Raw genomic sequence first — 23046 nt, forward strand, 5'->3', positions numbered from 1 at the left:
CCCTTTATTAATTCAGGGTTGCTACGGAAGGAACTTTTCTAGCACATGTTTTATGCAGCAGATACCCTTCAGCTGCAACCCAACACTGAGAAACACCCATACACTTCCATTCACACACATACATTACTGACAATTTAGCTTACCCAATCCACCTGTACAGCATGTCTTTGGACTTGTGGGGGAAACCGGAGCAGCCGGAGGAAACCCACGCAAACATGGGGAGACCATGCAAACTCCACAGAGAAATGCCAACTGACCCAGCCGAGTCTCGAACCAGCGACCTTTTTGGTGTAAGGCAAGAGCACTACCCGCTGCGCCACCATGCTGAAATTAAAAATTAAATTACTTTAATTTTTAACTTTAAATTAATAAAATAAATATTGTAATTGTAATATTACATAGTAAAATAAATCAGGGCATATAAAATAAAAGGTAAAATGTATTTATTATATAGTAAATTAAATTAGGGCCAAAAAAAAAAAAAAAATATTATATATATATATATATATATATATATATATATATATATATATATATATATATATATATATATATATATATATATATATATATATATATAATAAAAGTAGATAAAATATATATAATAATAAAATTACATAGTAAAATAAATCAGGGCATATACAAAAATTTTATTAAAATAAAATAAATATTTTAATAATAAAATTATATAGTAAAATAAATCAAGGCTTATAAAACAAAACAAAATTTAATTATAATTAAATATAATATAATAATACCATTTTATGAAATAAAAGACATATAACTTTATTTATCAATATATAATTAATATATTTATTTTATATATTATATATATATTCATCCATTTATTTTCTTTTCAGCTTATTCCCTTTATTGATCTAGGGTTGCCACAGTGGAATGTACCGCCAACTTATCCAGCATATGTTTTATGCAGCGGATGCCCTTCCAGCTGCAACCCATCACTGAACATCCACACTCATACAGACAATTTAGTTTATCTAATTCACCTATAGCATTTGTCTTTGAGGGGAACCAGAGCACCCGGAGGAAATCCATGCCAACACAGGGAAAACATGCAAACTCCACACAGAAATGGCAACTGACCCAGCCGGGACTCGAACCAGCGACCTTCTTGCTGAGGCGATCAGGCTACTCAATGCGCCACCATGATGCACTACATTATATATTATAAAAATATATATTTTTTCTCAACATCATTTAACTAGTCACATAGCCCTTCTAACAAGTCACTTATCCCCTCTAAAAAATAAATAACTAACAAACACATTTCAGACACTTAAAGCCTACCAACAAATCAATCACTAGTTTATGTTTATATTTATATATTTATTTTCTTGGATTCAGAACATTCTGCTTGCCTAAATAATGATATATTTATTTGTATTAGCCAGTAGGGTTTATTAAGTATAGGGTTTGTCCCCTTTCCTCCCTTCTCGTTCCTTCCTGTTCATAACATAAGTTACATCCGGTACAGTAGGTGGCGATAATGCTTTTAATAAGTTAGTCACATTAAAACAAGAAGAAGAAGAAAAAGGATTTAACTGGTTAATATGCTAACTAGGCAAACCCTGAGCTTATAAATGATCCAGGTTTGTCACATGACACTTGCCACATGATCTCAAACAGCAGCCATGTTTGGAGAACTGAGAGTGGGTGAGTTTGTTTGGTTTGGCAAAAAGATTTTCAGTTTAAGACATCCAAAATGTTGCGTAGCGTCTGATAAATATGTTTTATGAGATTGAGGTAAAGTTGGTTTCTTATTCAAACATTTGGATGGTCTCCTTGATAATTTCCAAAAAGTAATATTTGCAAATTACAAACAAGGAAATATTAGCAGCAAATGACAGTCAGTACAACATTGTTCAGATTCAAAAAATAGTGCTAATGTTATTTGGAAGTTACTTGCTTGTGATTTCAGACAGAATATTAGCAAATTAGCAAGGGAAACAATATAGGGAGTGTTAAAATGAACAAATGTGTGAATATAAAACCAACTTTACCTCAATTTTAGTGAGTGTTTGGACTTGTTTTTTTATTGCTGCACTTGTTAATGAGAACATTTGTTTCTAAGTTGTAAAACTAGAGAAGACCATTAGAAAAGCACATTTATAATGTAATCAGTTTTGCAATGCGATGTATTATCTTATATTGCTATGATAGATTCTTGTTTTTGGTTTGAAACTCATGAAATTGGATTTGCAATGTGTATTTGTATTTACAGTACACATACTGTAACATTTTTTTACAGTTTTTTTTTTTAAATTGGATAAATAGTTTTGATGCAAAATATTTAACACCTGATAATATTAGAGAGTTTGTGTCTTGGGGAAAACTTTGTGAAGGACATTGTTACTTAATGTTATTTTAACTTGCCGATAATTATTTAATAATGGAGTTCATTCAGTGAAAGATTTGTCAGTCTGAATCAAATCAGTATCTTACTGTATGTGAGCTTTTGAATGATTCATTGAGGCGTCATGCTCGTAAGAGTCGGTTGATTGTGAATTAGGCTTCACAGGTTTATCTACATGTTTTTTTATTTTTCTTCATTTAAGAACCAACTCTCTGCTTTTACTTACTGTTTGTGATTCAAACTGTATTCACAGCATGCTTTGCCTTACTGAAAAGAGCCAGAAATTTGTCATGAATTGATGACTATGCTGGTTTTGCTGTATATTTTTGATTCACTACAAAAAGAAGTCATTGGTTTGACAATCAGTGGTTGTAGGATGTCTTTGATTTTACTAGAAAGAGCCAGTTCATAAGAGTCAGTTGTGCATGTTGTGCTGTGTTTTTAATTTGTTGTATTACTCAATAAAAAAAACTCTCAAACGAGTCGTTTGTTTGGAAGTCAGACTTTTGTGTCCACTTTGACAACTCTTAAAAAAGTCATTTGTTACTAATTATTGTGTTTGTTCTAGTAAAATTAACCGACTTATTAGTTATTTGTTAATGACTTTGTCTATGCTTCTGTAGCTTTGCTGTATATTTTTGATTTGCTTAAAAGTATTGCCATTTAAAAAGGAGTCATTGGTTCGTGAATCAGTGATTGTAGTACGATTTTGATTTCCTTAAAGAGTCAGTTCATAAGAGTCATTTGTGCATGAACTGGACTATACTGGCTCTGCTGTGTTTTTAATTTGTTGAAAACGTTTTAGGAAGAGTGTTTTGTTTGTCAATGCTACCGTAGCTTTGCTGTATATTTTTGATTTGCTAAAAAAGTAATAAGCATTTAAAAAGGAGCCGTTGGTTTGTGAATCAGTGATTGTAACATGTTGATTTGCTAAAAAGAGCCATTTCAAAAGAGTCATCTGTGCATGAACTGAACTAAACTGGCTGTGTTTTTGATTTGTTGACATCTTTTTTGGAATATTCTTTTGTGTCTTTGGTGTTTATGATTTGCTAAAAAACGCTCAAAATAGTCATCTGTTTGTAATTCAGACTTGCGGTTCCACAGCATTTTTTTTTGCCTTGGGAAGAAGACCTGACTCATTAGTAAATTGTTGATGACTTTCTCCATGCTACTGTAGCTTTGCTGTATATTTTTGATTTGCTAAAAAAGTTATAAGCATTTAAAAAGGAGTCATTAGTTTGTAAATCAGTGATTATAACATGTTGTTGATTTGCTAAAAAGTGCCTGTTCAAAGGAGTAATCTGTGAACTATGAACTGGACTATACTGGCTGTGCTGTGTTTTTGATTTGTTGACATCTTTTTTTGTAATATTCTTTTGTGTCTTTAGAGTCATTTGTTTGTAATTTAGACTTGCGGTTCCACAGCATTTTTTTGACTTGGGAAGAAGAACTGACTCGTAAGTTAATTGTTGATGACTTTCTCTATGCTACTTTAGCTTTGCTGTATATTTTTGATTTGCTAGAAAAGTAATAAGCATTTAAAAAGGAGTTGGTTTGTGAATCAGTGATTGTAACATGTTGATTTTATAAAAAGAGCCAGTTCAAAAGAGTCATTTGTGCATGAAATGGACTTTACTGGCTGTGCTGTGTTTTTGATTTGTTGACATCTTTTTTGGAATATTCTTTTGTGTGTTTGGTGTTAATGATTTGCTAAAAAACGCTCAAAACAGTCATCTGTTTGTAATTCAGACCTGCGGTTCCACAGCATTTTTTTTGCCTTGGGAAGAAGACCTGACTCATTAGTAAATTGTTGATGACTTTCTCCATGCTACTGCAGCTTTGCTGTATATTTTTGATTTGCTAAAAAAGTTAAGCATTTAAAAAGGAGTCATTAGTTTGTAAATCAGTGATTGTAACATGTTGTTGATTTGCTAAAAAGTGCCTGTTCAAAAGAGTAATCTGTGCATGAACTGGACTATACTGGCTGTGCTGTGTTTTTGATTTGTTGACATCTTTTTTTGTAATATTCTTTTGTGTCTTTAGAGTCATTTGTTTGTAATTTAGACTTGCGGTTCCACAGCATTTTTTTGACTTGGGAAGAAGAACTGACTCGTAAGTTAATTGTTGATGACTTTCTCTATGCTACTTTAGCTTTGCTGTATATTTTTGATTTGCTAGAAAAGTAATAAGCATTTAAAAAGGAGTTGGTTTGTGAATCAGTGATTGTAACATGTTGATTTTATAAAAAGAGCCAGTTCAAAAGAGTCATTTGTGCATGAAATGGACTTTACTGGCTGTGCTGTGTTTTTGATTTGTTGACATCTTTTTTGGAATATTCTTTTGTGTGTTTGGTGTTAATGATTTGCTAAAAAACGCTCAAAACAGTCATCTGTTTGTAATTCAGACCTGCGGTTCCACAGCATTTTTTTTGCCTTGGGAAGAAGACCTGACTCATTAGTAAATTGTTGATGACTTTCTCCATGCTACTGCAGCTTTGCTGTATATTTTTGATTTGCTAAAAAAGTTAAGCATTTAAAAAGGAGTCATTAGTTTGTAAATCAGTGATTGTAACATGTTGTTGATTTGCTAAAAAGTGCCTGTTCAAAAGAGTAATCTGTGCATGAACTGGACTATACTGGCTGTGCTGTGTTTTTGATTTGTTGACATCTTTTTTTGTAATATTCTTTTGTGTCTTTAGAGTCATTTGTTTGTAATTTAGACTTGCGGTTCCACAGCATTTTTTTGACTTGGGAAGAAGAACTGACTCGTAAGTTAATTGTTGATGACTTTCTCTATGCTACTTTAGCTTTGCTGTATATTTTTGATTTGCTAGAAAAGTAATAAGCATTTAAAAAGGAGTTGGTTTGTGAATCAGTGATTGTAACATGTTGATTTTCTAAAAAGAGCCAGTTCAAAAGAGTCATTTGTGCATGAAATGGACTTTACTGGCTGTGCTGTGTTTTTGATTTGTTGACATTTTTTTTTGTAATATTCTTTTGTGTCTTTGGTGTTTCTGATTTGCTAAAAAAAACTCTGAAACGAGTCATTTGTTTGTCAGACTTTCATGTTCACATGACTGACTTGTTAGTTATTTGTTTTTGTTGATGAATTTATCTATGCTACTGTAGCTTCATTTTACTGGTGAAATAAGTGGATCATCCGTGTGACTAAAGTGCACTTACTCATTTTTTCAGTTTTCAGTGTGAACGCACTACTTACACTATTTATACTATAAAATGGTGTTGAAAGTGCAGATTTGTATGCGATTTGGGACCCACCTACAGTTATGCCATAGAACAGTGTTTCCCAACCCTCTTACTGCAACAACACCAACCTTTGTGTTACCTGTATCGCTGACTCTGCCTTCTCCTTCCAATCTCGATCCAAACTCCAAACGAACTTTACAACAGTGAATTTTTTGTTTGTTTATTTTAACATCACGATTACGATATTTCCTTGCTTTTTTGTATTTTATTAGCCCAACTAAACCATAACCTAAATCAGAGCTCCTCGATTTGGGGAAAAATCATAATCACAATTTTTTTGGTCATAATAGTAATCACGATTATTCAAAACGATTATCAGTTGAAGTCACAATTATTAGCGCTCCTGAGAATTTTTTAAAAAATAAGTATTTCCCAAATTATGTTTAACAGAGCTAACAGTATTTCCTCTAATATTTTTTCTTCTAGGCTTATTTGTTTTATTTTGGCTTGAACAAAAACAGTTTTAAATATTTTTGACCCCTTAAGCAGTATCTATTTTTGATTTTCTGCAGAAGAAACTACTGTTATATAATGACTTGCCTATTAATTACCCTAATTAAGCCTTTGAATTGCACTTTGAATCTGGATGCTTGTATTAAAAAAAAAATATGTAGTAAAATATTATGTACTGTCATCATAGCAAAGATAAAAGAAATCAGTAATTAGAAGTGAGATATCAAAACTATTACAGGGCTCAACAATAAGGACTGCCCGGTGGCTCAGGGCCAGCGTGAGAGACACTTGGGACAGTAGACCGGATCATTACTGGCCCGATTGGGACAGTGCTGCCTTGTCACTTACATTTAATTTGTCTGAATATTTGTCAATTGCGTGCGTTTTAAGTCTTTAAACACTACCTTTTCTGTGATGTCGTAAACACTATATTGCTTTCCGGTTCCTCTTATCTGACTTAGCATGCTATTTTTTTTCCGTCACCTGGTAACAATCAGTACAGCCAAGAAACAGCAACATGGTTGCAACAAAAATTATAAGGCTAAAAGAAAATGTCTGTTTCTAACATCTTGGAAGTAGACATTTACGTGGGAACAACATGACAAAATAAAAATGAAGTGATGTTTTGCACAGTTTTCCGTCAGTTTGACAAGTCAGCCACCTTTTGTTAAATAATTTCAAACCGCAATAAAATACCTCCACATTTTCCATTCTGCTCTTTTTGCTTGCATAACAATTTTATTTACATTTTTTTTTAAGTATTGAAATTCTAGATTCATTCATTCATTTTCTTGTCGGCTTAGACCCTTTATTAACTCGCCACAGCGGAATAAACCGCCAACTCATCCAGCAAGTTTTTACGCAGTGGATGCCCTTCCAGCTGCAACCCATCTCTGGGAATCATCCACACACACATTCACACACACACTCATACACTATGGACAATTTAGCCTATCCAATTCACCTGTACCGCATGTCTTTGGACTGTGGGGGAAACCGGAGCACCCGGAGGAAACCCACGCGAAGGCAGGGAGAACATGCAAACTCCACACAGAAACGCCGACTCGAACAAGGTTCGAACCAGCGACCCAGCGACCTTCTTGCTGTGAGGCGACAGCACTACCTACTGCACCACTGCCTCGCCCGAAATTCTAGATTTACAGACTTTATTTTTGACACTTTATTTAAAATATGTGGCTAAAAATAGCTATTAACTTCCCTTTTTTTTGGTGGGGCCAGTGAAAATTTTGTCAGGGCAAGTAAAAATCTGAACCACTGGGCCGATCAGACCGGTAGAAAAAATCCTTAGCGTTAAACCCTGTATTATGTTCAGAATTAAGTAAAAAAAATCAATGTGTACATCTGGAAAGGGGGCGGTATATGATGCAATAATCATTCATCTCGATTAATGGTTTTTCATAATCGTTAGAAGCCGAAATCGAAATCGGATTTTCGATTAATTGTACAGCCCTAACCTAAATAGCTGGGTCTATCGCGTTTTAGGGGCTCCTCTGTCTTTGGTTTTCCTCTACATATACAGCATTTCTCAGTAGCAGATAATATTTCTTTCAGATTCCTTCCGAATTCATTGCCATGTATCTTTTGAAATGCGACTTGAGCAGATACTGATCTCACGGCTATCACAGCTCTGCTGTTTGTCTTGTTTTCCTCCGCCTGTTATGATGATAACAGAAGCACACCTCTTTCGGCCTCAGGTGAAGTGACACGCTGGTAAACACCTGCGTCCTGGTGGGCCTGATGTGATCAGCGCGTGTGACGCTCAGCTCGTTGGCCTGTAGATAATGGGAATACGCAAAGGTGTAAATGAGCTCTGTGCTCGGTTGACAGGGTCTTTATGGATGGTCGCCCGCTATCGCAGATCCATTTCTGACGGCCATTAGAGTGTCGTCCTGGCACAGGCACGCTGACGCTTTGAGGAGATCCAATTTAACACGCCGCACCCGCTCACTTCCCAATAACAGCAGCTCTCGTCCTGTGGGTGGCCGCCATACGCTGATATCATTGTGCTTATAAGGAGAAGACGCATCTGTGAGGTGGTCTTTTTTTTGTTCAGATTGAAAGATGAAGGGTCTCAATTTCAGTTATATAATCCTGATATATAAGGATGAGTTCAGTTCAATGTGATGTCAAAACTGAACTGTTTGTGATATGCGATGACCAGTTTTCAAAATCAAATCACTTCTGCTGGAAGAAATTTTGCAGTATGACACTAAAGTGAAGTTTTTTTTTTTCTTTTCTTTTGTATTGTATTGTTGTTAAAGGGCACCTATGATGAAAATCATCTTTTGTAAGCTGTTTGGACAGAACTGTGTGTGGGTATAGTGTTCACAGTCATATTGGAGTGATAGAAACACAATAACTTTTCTTTTTTGAAATTCCTGATGTTTAAATGGGATTCAAACCCCTCCCATTTTGCACTTAGAAGTTCGGTTTCCCCACTCACCATAGTCAGAATTATTAGCCGCCCTTTGAATTTTTTTCCTTTTTTTAAATATTTCCCAAATTAGGTTTAACAGGGCAGGAAAATTTTCACAGAATGTCTGATAATATTTTTTCTTCTGGAGAAAGTCTTATTTGTTTTGTTTCGGCTAGAATAAAAGCAGTTTTTAATTTTGTAAAAGCCATTTTGAGGTCAAAATTATTAGCCCCTATAAACTATAATTTTTTTGATTATCTACAGAATAAACCATCGTTATACAATGACTTGTCTAATTACTCTAACCTGCCTAGTTAATTAACCTACACTGTAAAACCCAACAGTCAACTTTATCAAATGAAAGCAGTGTAGTTAACTCAAAATTTACTGTAAGTTAATTCTGCTCATTTTAAAAGAGTTTTGAACTCAGCATCAACTTAAATGGAGTAAGTTCACAGTACTCATATACTGTAGATTAGTTTTTTAACTAAAATAGTTTGTTGCAATCCGTTTCCTCACACAGCTTGAGTTGCCTTAACTTATTGAGTTTTACAGTACTCAGCTGGTTTGAGTTCTCTTCATTTATTGGGTTTTACTGTGCTCAAATTACTTATTTTACTTAAACGGATTAGGTTCACAGTACTCGTTTAAATTATTTTTTTAGCTTAATTTTTTTATTATTTTTTTTGCAATTGGTTTCCTCAAATGGTTTGAGTTACCTATAAGTAACTTGAGTAACTTTTTGGGTTTTACATTGCAGTTAAGCCTTTAAATGTCACTTTAAGCTGAATAGAAGTGTCTAAAAAGATATCTAGTGAAATATTATGTACTGCCATCATGGCAAAGATAAAATCAGTTATTAGAAATGAGTTATTAAACTATTACGTTTACAAATGTGTTAAAAAAAAAAAAAAAGTTCCCCCCGCCCACCAATATTGATTGACAGCCTCGCGTCACGATCATATCCTCAGTTTCTTGTTGCACGTCCGCCATTTTCAGCATGTGAGTCAAAGAGATATCACTAGAGGAACACCCTTGCTTTATTTTTAAATGAAATGCTCATTGGGCTCAACACAAGATCAATATTCTCCACATTATCGCTCTAATTGGAATTATTGCTTGTACCTTTTGCGTGGTGAGGCGCAGTGTATTTCAGAGTTCTGGGCGTGGGTTTTTGCCGGGATGCCCGCGGCAGAGCTTCGGCTTGGCGGCCATGGCGCCGTTGTTTTTGTGCTGGTGGAGGCTTGTGTTTAAAGTTCTGGAATGCGTGGCGTGACATTTCGGGACACTTCAGGTTTCTGCCGCGCCACTGAAAGTGTCTGGTGTGCCGTGTCGCGGTGCATTCGGTGCCTCAGTCAAAGTTAATTCAATGTGTGTGGTTATCAGTCTCGGTGTACAATCTCGGCAATTGTACACCGAGACTATACAAACTATACAAAGACACAAATGATTTTGTACTCTCTGCTTGGTCTGTGTCCGACTCGTACATGTACGGCTGAATGCTGATCCTCGCTTAGCTTAGCTTCTCTCTCTCTCTGTCTGTTGCAAACACAGAGCGTGGGAGCTTTTGGCTCCGCCCCCTTGTTACGTTGGGTGGGAAGCTGAAACTAATTTTCATGTGAAGCAACACGCCCCTAAATCAGCAAACTGTGTAAACACCTCTAACATGACACTTTTTAACACATTATAAGAAAAACATCTCAACTGTGTTATGAATTGAACCTAAACTGGCACACTCAGAAGAACCATAATATTAATATTAAATCACAAAAAAAAGGGTTAAACTTTGTGCCCTTTAAAAGTTTGTTCTTTGACATGCAGCAAAGTTTTGGCGGTGACATCAGAACTGCATGGTGACATCACCAGAATCAGTCTGAGGAGAGGAAGAGAGAGCCGACATGCTGTTCGCTTCACGCTCACTGTCGAGCACGGAGAGTGGAAAAAGCACATGCATATTTTATAGATGTCAGCACTTATTTAGGATCAGATTAAGAAGGGAAAGGCAGGATGGAGGAACGGAATGTTGAGCAGGAGACACTGGAAATGTAGTGTAACTAGAAATGTACACTTGCTGAAGTAAAAGTAAGTTGTTTGTGAAAAACTTTCCACCATGATTCATTCATTCATTTTCCTTCAGCTTAGTCTCTGATTATCAGTAGTTGCCACCGTGGAATGAACCACCAACTATTCCAGCATATGTTTTATGCAGTGGATGCCCTTAAAATCACAACCCAGTACCTATTAGTAAAAGGCCTATTGGTATGCTTCGGCATACTAGAAGGCTAGATTTAAGACCAAAAAACTAGATTATATTGGTTTAGGATTTACTTTCCCCCCTTCAAATAAAAAACATAGATAAGGACCGAAAGTACAAAAAGTGGTTCCCCATTTGTCCTTCATTCTCTTGTGATGAATCGCCTCAGATTTTCTTTTTCCAGTTTTCAATTTAATGATGTAGTTTGAGTCAGTCTAATATGTGTAGATGGGTTTAATTTTCCCTCATACAGTACCTCCTTCACTCGAATGTATTTCTATCCATCTCTGGATGTGTTTGAGGGTCTCCAGCAATCTCTCTTTCTTTTATAGTCCTCCTCCTCCATGTCCTTTCCTGTGTAGAGCTCCTATTGGCTCTTTCTCTCTCTGGAACTCTCTCGTCTTTTCCCAAACGGGATTATTTACTTCAGATTCCAGCCGAATTTCTCTCTTCGCCGCAGGACTGCCTGGAGCCACATAACAATCAAAGCAGGATCATCCTCTTCTCGCAACCCCCAGAGAGATCCAGAGTGAATCTGGAGAGATGGATCTGAGGTCATGGCTTTGCTGTACTTCAGCTGTAGGGGAATAAAGGTCACAAGCGGAGATGTTGGGGCGCACAAAATATTAGTAAAAATCTGTCATCATTTACCCGCCCCCATGTCAGCGCAAACCTGAATGACTTTTTAGTCTCCTGTGAAAACAAAAGGTGAATTTTTGAAGAATGTCCTTCTTTTTTTTACCAGTAATGAACATGAATGAGGTCTAGCATAGTCTAGCATATCCATAATGATTAAAAAAGCACCAAATAAAGGACACTCACTGGCCACTTTATTCGGTACACCTACTAGTACTGGGCAGAACCCCCTTATGCCCTTCAGAACTTATGCCTCAGAGCAAATAGTCCATCGAGATTTTGGTCCATATTGACATGATGGCATCACACAGTTGCTACAGATTTGTCAGCTGTGCATTCATGATGAGAATCTCCCATTCCTCCACATCCCAAAGGTGCTCTATTGGATTATGATCTGGTGACTGTGGAGGCCATTTGAGTACTCATTGTCATGTTCAAGAAATCAGTCTGAGATGATTCACACATTTATGACATGGGGTGTTATCCTGCTGGAAGCAGCCATCAGAAGATGGGTACACTGTGGTCAAAAAGAGATGGACATGGTCAGCAACAATACTTAGGTAGGCTGTGGCGTTGACACGATGCTCAATTGGTACTAATGGGCCCAAAGTGTACCAAGAAAATATCCCCCACACCATTACACCACCACCACCAGCGTAAACCGTTGATACAAAGCACAATGGATCCATGCTTTCATGGTGTTGATGACAAATTTTGACCCTACCATCTGAATGTCACATCAGAAATTGACACTCATCATACCAGGCAACTTTTTTCCAATCTTCTATCGTCCAATTTTGGTGAGCCTGTGTGAATTGTAGCCTCAGTTTCTTGTTCTTAGCTGACAGGAGTGACACCTGGTGTGGTCCTCTGCTGCTGGAACCCATCCTCCTTCAGGTTTGACGTGATGTGCGTTCGGAGTTGCTCTTCTGCATACCTCTGTTGTAATTTTCTAACTACCTTTCTATCAGCTTGAACCAGTCCGGCCATTCTCCTCTGAGCTCTGGCATCAACAAGGCATTTGCACCCACAGAACTGCCGCTCACTGGATATTTTCTCTTTTTCTGACCATTCTCTTTAAACCCTAGAGATTTTTGTGCGTGAAAATCCATGTAGATCAGCAGTTTCTGAAATACTCAGACCAGCCTGTCTGGCACCAACAACCATGCCAAGTTCAAAGTCACTTAAATCACCTTTCTTTCCTATTCTGATGCTCAGTTTGAACTGCAGCAGATCGTCTTGACCATGTCTACATGCCTAAATGCATTGATTTGCTGCCATGTGATTGGCTGATTAAAAATTTGTATTAACAAGCAATTAGACAGTTGTACCTAACAAAGTGGTTGGTGAGTGTATATGTAATCTGCACACTATTATGAAAAGGGGTCCTATTATACTGGTTTAGAATTGAGAAATTTCTCATGTCTACTACAATGGATTTGAACCCATTTTTTTAGGTCGCTGGTTCATGCCCCGGCTGGGTCAGATGGCATTTCTGTGTGGAGTTTGCATGTTCTCCTTGTGTTTGTGTGGGTTTCCTCCAGGTGCTCCGGTTTCTCCCACAGTCCGAAGACATGCGCTCTTGGTGAAGCGAATAAGCTAAATTGCCGTAGTGTATGTCAGTGAATGAGTATATAGATGAGTGTATAGATGTTTCCTAGTGAGGGTTTGCAGCTGGAAGGGCATCTGCTGCGTAAATCATGTGCTAAATAAGTTGCCGGTTCATCCCGCTTTAGTGACCCCAGATTAATAAAGGAACTAAGCCGAAAAGAAAATGAATGAATGAATGAATGATTTGACCTCCTCAGATTAAAAAAAAAAAAGTGAAAGACACAAAGAACCATTTCAGCATAAAATAGTTCTACAGGACATAATGGCAAAAATAGAACTGTTAATGCGCAAAGAGTTTTTAAAGAACTGTTTCTTAGTTTAGTCGATGATTGAGCTTTAGAAATTCAGATTAGTTGATGGTTACAGATTTGAAAAACAAAAAGGTGTGAAATAAAGAAACCAACTCTTACCAATAAGCATTTACGCTCAAAAAGAAAAAAAAAATGCTGCTAGATAGGGATGTAACGGTATTGTAAATACCGTCATACCGCAATATTAATTTTTTTCGATATTACCGAAGTCGCATGACTTGGTAAAACTATAGGTCTTCTGAGAAAATTTGCTCAGGCGAATGAAGCGAACGGGAGGTAGCGAAAACTACAATTCCCATCAGCCCATGCTTGACCATCATCCCTTGCGGTCTGTTGTCGCTACAGATCCAGTAAAGTGGAAATGGAGTGTGCTGCTAGAAGCGAGGATGAAAAAGAGCTGGAAAACTCTAAAGTGGGTGTTGTCGCCGCGCGCGTACTGAATAGTGGTGTTGTCGCGCGAGTTCTTATCAGCTGTGTTGTCGCACGCGTACTGAATAGCGGTGTTGTCGCGCGTGTACTGAATAGCGGTGTTGTCGCGCGTGTACTGAATAGCGGTGTTGTCAGCACACTGTTCAGATTGATGCAGACATGAGACCTCTATCTCACTCATGGTTTGTCCTCTCAAGTGGGGGAAAGACAATGCACAACGTTACCCACTGCTGTCAACATGGGCCAAGTCATATCTCTCTTGTCCCAGAAACCTCAGTCCCAAATGAGAGGGTTTTTATTCTGTTGCAGGGGACATTGTAAATGCCCAGAGATACCAGCTTTTACCAGATTATATTTATATGATAATTTTCCTTTAAACCCATCTCTATCTAAGTGAGTGAGTGATTAAATGTTGAATGTGATGAGTTTTCAACACTACTAAATTGAAACTTTTTTTTTTTTTACATGGTTTAATATTTTTTTGTTATTAAAATTGAAGTTCCTGTTTCAAAGCTTACAGATAGATGGCTAATTTGTATGTCATTGACACTTTTGGCACTTTTTTGGAGTATTTTCATAAGTTTTGTTTTTTCCTGTAAATGATTCAATAAATACTGTACCGTGCCATTCATACCGAGGTATTACCGTACCGTGAAATTCTGATACCGTTACATCCCTACTGCTAGATCAAATTACTTATTTAAAATGAGCTGGGAAAAACACAATTCTTGACATCTGTTAGGACAACTTAATTTTTATATTCAATCCACCTGATTGTTAATAATTAAATTTTCTGTTGCGACAACATGAATTATGTGGAGTTCTGTGTTTTTTACAGTGTACGGTTCTTGAGTGTATGTTTCTATATTTAAATAACACATTTTTAAGTGTAATTGTAGTGGGCTTTTGTTCAGAATCTGCATTCATCAACATTGAAACTCGATTCAACACCTCATTGAGATTCACCTTGCAGTAGCTGTCACCTCATTTCAATTAGCATGTGGGGTGCTGTACTGAGTACACAAATAAATGTTTTATTCATCATTAACAAGTCAGTGTTATGTAAGCGGAATTAGGTTTGCCATGAATGATTAATAAGCCGGAACATTTAGTCCGTTTAAATACAGCTAATCAGGTAAGGACAGTATAGGAGCTGTTAGTGTTACACGTAGTTAAAGCGCTCTTTAAATTATAAATGTTCCCTCTAAAAAAGTTTTATTTTAAGGTTTAGTTTTGGCAGTATTTATTTATTTTTTTTCTGAAACAATGTAGACATGGATCAAAAGTTTTAGGTCTTAAAGATTTTATTTTCATTCTTTTGAGTCCAAATCATTTAGTCCAAATCAAGCTCATTAGACTAAATTTAAATGAAAAGAAAATTTGTGAAAACAATGATGTTAAATACTTTACATTTATTTATTTTTTTTACAAAATATTTAAAAATGTAATTTTTTTTCAATGGTACAAATTCTATTTGCTCTTAAATGTTCTACATAATAAAATTTTTTGAATAAATAGATAAAACTAAGAATTATTTGAGATCATTAATATAAATAAATAAAACAACTATGTTTTATTAAAGATATATAAATTAGTATAATAAAGTTGTTAAGAACTCTCTTTATTTGAAATATAATAGTTGTTTATGTATGCATATATTTACCATCACTTTGTATAGCTCTAATGCATCTTTCCTGAATAAATGTGTTGATTTAAATATTCCTTTAAATATATTTTGAATTGTACATACTGTATCATAAAGAAATTGTACGAATCCCAAAATGTTGAACTCACTCATGTTCTTATATGAATTATTCTTATATATTATTAATAATTATGTTCTTATATATATATATATATATATATATATATATATATATATATATATATATATTTTTTTTTTTATATATATATTTTATATATATATATATATATATATATATATATATATATATATATATATATATATATAAATATATATATATATATTATTTTTTTTATTATTATTATTATAATTATTATTATTTATTTATTTATTTTTCTTTTGAACTTCTTTGAATGAGTTCAAAGCCAACTGGGGTGCATTTTCCAAACAATGATGTAACTCGCGGCTGAACTACGATGCATCATTTAGGAAAAGATGTAGTGAAAAGTGTTTCCCAAAACCCCTAGTTTCTTTGTCGCAGATCCATCGTTTGAACCACGTAAGGTATAACATAAAATGCTCAAAATGGTGCTCTAAACGGGCTGGTAACAACTTCTTTAAGAACTACTTAATTTTTTGTGCAAATTATATTGTTTTACACGCACACGTATTTTAAAAAAAATCCAATATTAGTTTTGGTAAAAACATGCACTTGCTTTTCATATTAATTGAAACATATGAAAATGGAACATATAGGGCCTGTGTTTCCTTTACTAATTTTATTGAGAACATTACATATTCTATTCTAGAACATAAAATCACTTACAAAAGCTAACACATATTCTTATATCATATATAAATCATATAAATAAATAAATATTGAAACTATTTATTTAGAAATTTATTTTATATTTATTATTTATTAGGAAAGAAAAAAACTTTAATATTAATAATGATGATGATGATCATGATGATTTTTTATTATTATTATTATCATTAAGTAGTATATTGTTTATTTATTTATTCTTTTTTTATATATAAGTCTGCTTTTACAATTTGACACATGCAAACCACTGCAGAAATGTTCTAACCAACAGGCCCATGTCATAGACAGTTCAGATGCTTACTAAATAACCTACTTTAAATAAAAGCATTTACGTATGATATGTTTTATGTAATTACAAGCTTTGGAGATGTAACATAAATACCGCTTTTAAATACTAGGTCACCTATAGGTTTCGTCATGAGCCACAGCTGTGTTCAAAATGACATTATTGTTTTCAAAGTGCATTGCAAAAGGAGCGCAATTGTAAACATGAAAATCGCTAAAACTGAACGGTAAAAATACTTTAAACAAATTACATCTAAGAGAGATGACTTTATTGCTTTTTTAAAATAATTTCAGAATTAATGTCAGAATTTTCTAAACAAATAGGGCATAGCGGGGATAACTGGGAATAGAACACAGCCAGGAACTGTGTTTCTAACTACAGCTCCAGAGGTGTAGTTGAAAGCACACAAGTTTGCGACAGTTTGCGAATGTTCATAGGAACGATGGATTTGGGTAACGGCAAATCAACAAACTATGTTTGTATCCACAGAACTTGCGACTTGGTAAACAATGATTTTTAGAAACTCACCCCTGGTTGAGAACATCCATCCCATATCCTTCCCTCCATTTGTCCGTCCATGCATCCATCCATTCATCCATCCAATATGCACCATCCATCCATGTCCAATCCATCCCATATCCACCGTCCATCCATCGGGCAATAAAGTTGGTAAATAATATATTACAAATATTTTACAATATTCATCCCTATCCAATCCATCCCATGTCCAATCCATCCCATGTCCAATCCATCCCATGTCCATGTCCATGTCCAATCCATCCCATGTCCATGTCCAATCCATCCCATGTCCTGTCCAATCCATCCCATGTCCAATCCATCCATCCCATGTCCAATCCATCCATCCCATGTCCAATCCATCCCATGTCCCATCTGTCCGTCCATCTGTCCATCCATCCATCTGTGCATCTTCTGATTGTTGTTTGGCTTGTCCGTCCATCCATCCGTCTGCTTTTCTTTCTATCCTCTCATCTTTCTGTTTTTCTAAAAATTTTCCCATCCATCCATCTGCTCTTTTTATCCTTCCATGCATTCGATCATTGTTCTTTATATTCATGCATCTATTTTCTGTCATTACAACCTTCCATCTGTCTGTTTTTCTATCCAGCCGTCCATCCATCTAAAGGAATTTTAAAGTATTAAAATATATAAATAATTAATACAATTTTTTTGATTTTTCTCAGTTCACAAAATCTTATACATTTACGACATTACCTTAAAGTTGGCTTCAAACAGTAATTTTCTCTCTTCTTATATAAGGGTCTGTGCAAAACAAGTTTTTCTCGGCATATGCAAAAATCAGAGGAAGCTTTGACCCTCTAACAGCAAGCAGTTATTTTCATTACTCTAATCCTCTTTGCGATAAACCTTTATTTAAACATTATAATTATCGCATGTCACAGCCTAGCAGTCGACATCCTAAATGCTAGGTTTATCATCACCCTATTTGTTCTCATAGAAAAGTTTTTTTTGGGATACGAGCGGTACGTGCTGATGGGAATGAATCCGATCTTCATTACACACACAAAAAAAAGCTCTTTATGGATACCGTGACCTTGAGAGAGGCTTTAACATCAGACGCTGTTTAAATCACTTAACCTCATATTGAAGGCCGGGGATCTTTCACCTGTCAAAGCTGATGTGTCATAAAAGCGCTGCGATTCGCTCTCTGTGAATCAATCTGAAAGGGCAGACGAATCTTCACAGACACCCGGTGACAATGCTTCACAGAGAGAGAGAGAGAGAGAGCGAGATGGAGGGCCACAGAGATTTCCTTGCAGATCGGGACTGAAAGAAAGAAAAGAGAGGTTATATGAGAGAAGCAGATTAGAGAGTGATGGGGAAAAAAGAGGAATGAATTAAAGATGACAGTGAATCATCTATGAGGATTTGAGGGTAGAATCGTGTATGAGTAGAGTTGTGAGGAAAAGGCCTCTGTCAGTAAGGCTAATGTCCCTGAACACCACAGAAATGAGTGAGCGCGCACACAGACTAGCTAAAGAACGTCCACTGTTCTCACACACACACACACACACACACACACGTTGGTTTCTCAGTCGCAATCTCTCATTCTTTTTCTTTCTGCCTGTGTGTTTTCAGCTTCACAGTGGTGAGTGCGCTTTACAAACCACCTGTAAAGACACTCTTCTTTCCATGTGCACCGGACACTTTACTTAAAACGCTGTTTTACAAGGACTCGTTAAGGAAAACAATGTTACATGCAGGAAAATTTGACTCTTCGACCATACACAAACGACACCTGTTTCAGGGAAAGAAAGGTCAGTTGAGAGGGAGCATAGTAAGAGGAAATAAGATACATTAGGGCAAAGGGGGCCAAAAAAAAAAGAAAAACCCTCCCAGACTCTCCTTGAAGCTGGACACAATGTATCACAAATGATGTTTCCACAAATCATCACTACTTTGTGGTTCAACCTTAAATGTCTCTTTGCACAGTGCATCAAATAATATTGTTCTGTCTAACGTAAAAGTATTTGTGTAGTACTTTTTTTTTTGTTTTTCTATTATTATTATTATTATTATTATTATTATTATTATTATTATCAATCCGAAATAGATGCCATTTTCAATTGTCACAAGTGTTCCAATAATATCTCAATGTAATTTCTACTCAAAATACCCCACTGAACATTTATAATACACTGCTGTCATTGACCATTTATGGGGTACAAGCAAAAACAGGCTGTTCATATGTGGGGGAAAAAGGGGTGGGGATCAGCAGCTTCCTTGTATTTAAAGCAAGAGATGCAAATTAGCTGCTGCTCCCCGCCCCTTTTTTCAGAAGAAGGCAGAGCTTTACAGCTTGTGTCTCAGTTACTAGGACAACATTAATTTTTTTAATTATTTATTTTTATTTACTTTTATTTAGTTTTAATAATTTATTTTTAGTTATTATTATTATTATTATTATTATAATTATTATTATTATTATTATTATTATTATTATTATTATTATTATTATTATTATTATTATGAATTTATTATTATTGTTGTTGTTGTTGTAGTTATTATTGTTATTATTATTATTATTTGCTCAATGTTTAAAAGTGGTTGATCTGAAATAGATGTGCATAATATATTAATAATTATACATTGCTGTCAATGCCCATTTATGGGATACAAGCAAAAACACGCTGTTTATATGTGGAAAAAAAGGGGTGAGGATCAGCAGCCTCTTGTATTTAAAGAGAGATGCAAATTAGCAGCTGCCCCCCCCTTTTTTTTATTTAATTTTAATTATTTTAATGTATTATTATTTTTATTATATATTTTTATTTAACTTTTTATTATTTATTTTTATTTATGTTTAGTTTTTATTATTAATTTTTATTTATTGTTATTATTTACTTGTTTTAATTATCATTATTTTTATAATTTTATTTTTATTATTTTTTATTGATTTATTTATTTTAGTTTATTTCATTTTATTATTATTAATATTATTCAATCATTCATTCATTTTCTTTTTGGTTTAGTCCCTTTATTAATCTGGGGTTGCCACAACAGGATAAACCACCAATTTATCCAGCACGTTTTTTTTTACGCAGTGGCCCTTCCAGCCGCAACCCATCTCTGGGAAAATTATTATTATTATTATTATTATTATTAATATTATTATTATTATTATTATTATTATTATTGTTTGCTCAATGTTTAAATGTGTTTCAAAGAGATGGGTTGCAGCTGAAAGAGCTGTGGCTAGACTATATATATATATATATATATATATATATATATATATATATATATATATATATATATATATATATATATATATATATTCACGCGCACAGTTTGCACACACACTTGCTTCATCCATTGAAAAATCTGAGAATAACGCAGGAATAAATTACAATTAAATATATATAAATCTAGAAAGCAGTTGCTTTAAATTGTAATAGCATTATATAATATTGCAGTTTTACATTATTTTCATTTCAACCAGGGATGCCCAAATTTTTTTGTATGAAGGGCCAAAAACCAAATATCATTGAAAGCCGTGGGCAATAGATAAACCAAACTAAAAAATAGACATGCCAAACTGAAAATGGATATACCAAACTATTTTACAATGAAGTTGCCATGTTTAATTTCCTAATTTATTTCATAATACTTAAAAATAAGTAGAAAACATTACTTTGAATCATGGTAACTAATGCAGTATATTTTGTAAATTATGCATTACTGCAATAAAAACATAATCACATTTATAACACAGAGGAGCTGAATGGTGAATACACTAGTCAAGCAGAATTTGCCTTTGCCTTGATTTGCTCACCAAAGTCTCTCCGTTGTCCATGTACATTTTAAAGTAAATTACAGCAGTTTAATTAAAATTTTTAATTTCAGTCATTTTTTGAAGCTTAACAATAAAACAAACAAATAGAAGGTTACATTAAATTTTAATTGACAATACCTAAAATCTCCATCATTCTACCTCTCTTTTCAGATGGGGTGGCGAGTCAAATCAAAGGTTACCATGGGCCAGCTTTGGCCCACCCGCTTTAGTTTGTGCATCTCTGATTTAGACAAATTGATAAGACTTAAAAAAATAAGAAACAATTTACTTTCCACAATAGTGTTTTATAAACAGCATTACATGTAACCATAAGTATTAAATTAACTGTCAACATGGCAAATTTAACTCACTTCCATTAAAACAATTCTCTTCTATGGCAGTAGTTGAACATCATTCTGGTTTCTGGTTTCACTTAATACTTATCAATAAATTACTTGTTCTCATAAGACATTAAATTAAAATGATTAACCTTTACATTCTGAAAAGACACATGACCTTTTTCAACCAATTTAAAATGACCTGGCTCGTTCATAGACTAATGAGCCTGTTGTGGTCAATATATCTGCGTGTTTTGCTGCATATTTACAGTAATTATGAAACATAATGGCCCAACAAATGAGCTGAAGCAGCCATTTTTTTAAGTCATAGGTTTATAAGTCATAAGTGTTCCAATAATATCTCTGTGACGATTCTACTCAAAATACTCCTCTGAACATTTATAATACCTTGCTGTCAATGCCTATTTATGTGGTAGAAGCAAAAACACACTGGGCTCTATTTTGACAATCCATGCGCAAAGCACAAAGCGCAGGATGCAAAAGCAATAAGGTTGTGTTCAAATCCACTTTTGCTATTTTAACGATAGAAAATTTTGCTTTGCGCCGTGGCACATGGTCTAAAAGTGTTGAACTTATTTTCTTAGTTATAGGTGTTTTTTTGAGAATAAACCAATCAGTCTCATCTCCCAAGTAAGTGAAAAAACTGAATGCTTCAGAGAGAAAACAGTTAAACAGAACATCTGCTGATGAGCCTTCTCATTCTTTACTTTCGCTCTCGTGGATGGGGAAACTTGTTGTACGCACAGACATCCATTAGCCTATAAATAATTAGATTTGTTTCAAAACTTTTTCTAAATTCAGTTCTAATTGCCAGCAAACAAATGAATTAACAACAATCATATCCTAAAACACATGCTGTGCCCCATATGGTCTAAAACCTGACAGGTGGACGAATATAAGCTTGTTTTTAATTCAAATATGCTTATAATAAATAATACTGCTAATAATAATGACATTATACAAGAGGAAATTGTCATAAAAAAACTGAAAAGGCCCTGGACTGTTTATTTGTTTTACATTCTCTCGATGGAACTCTCAACTTCCCGTATACATGATGCTAATATGAAAACTGTCAGTATATGGCGTTCAGCCTTTGATGTTGTGTCATCCTTTTTGAAGTCTTTGTAAAATTCATTTGTAAAATTATTTGATTTGTTTATTTATTTATTTATTTATTTATTTATTTATTTATTTATTTATTTATTTATTTATTTATTTATTTATTTATTTATTTATTATTTTATACTTTTGAAATCTTCCAGGGGTGGGATAGGTGGGACTGGGTTTTAAATTTACACTTGTTTTTTTTTTCCCGTTGTATATTGTTTCCTGAAAAACTCAGGAAAAAAAAAAAAAAAAAAAAGTCCCCCGAGATGAAGAAGGCATGAAAATTTGGTTTTTATATTTACGTAGGCTAGCAAATAATATGTTTTGTAATATTTTAATCCTATATGTTTATGTCTTATATATATATCCTTATTATGTGTGTTACTTGTGTGTATTAAGTAATGTTTAAGCGAGGTGCACAACTTGCTGGTTTAGACCGGCTTTGTTCTGGTCTGTTGAACAATCTATTATCGTTTCTCAAAATAGCAACGCGCCAGCAATGCGCCTCAACAATGCGCCTTAGACCAGAATGCCTATATGGGCGTACATATGAGCGGCAAATGCATTTGCTGTTTAAACAGCGTGGCGCAAAACATGAAAACGACTCTTGCGCCAAGCTGAAACTAGCAAACAACAATTAAGTCGCGACTTGCGCTGCATTGCACCGGGTGTATGATAGGGCCCACTGTCTTTGTGGAAAAAGGGGTGAGGAACAGCAGCTTCTTTGTATTTAAAGA

General features: G+C 34.7%; 1 protein-coding gene across 12 annotated transcripts in view; it reads left to right on the plus strand.

Annotated features, from left to right (window-relative positions):
* The first annotated feature begins 1628 nt into the window (after positions 1-1628).
* LOC147834296 (uncharacterized) overlaps positions 1629-23046 on the plus strand; it is a 340821-nt gene continuing 319403 nt past the window's right edge. For all 12 annotated transcript variants that reach the window (XR_015506368.1, XR_015506370.1, XR_015506367.1 and 9 more), the window contains exon 1: positions 1629-1674. Coding sequence is in view for 7 of the 12 variants with exons in the window: in XM_087279746.1 (XP_087135872.1) it covers positions 1653-1674 (22 nt within the window). In the remaining 5 variants the exon portion in view is untranslated. The remainder of the gene's footprint in view (positions 1675-23046) is intronic.

Source organism: Danio rerio, chromosome 13 (genome assembly GCF_052040795.2).
Source record: "Danio rerio strain M-AB ecotype USA chromosome 13, GRCz13ab, whole genome shotgun sequence".
NCBI classification, from domain to species: domain Eukaryota; kingdom Metazoa; phylum Chordata; class Actinopteri; order Cypriniformes; family Danionidae; genus Danio; species Danio rerio.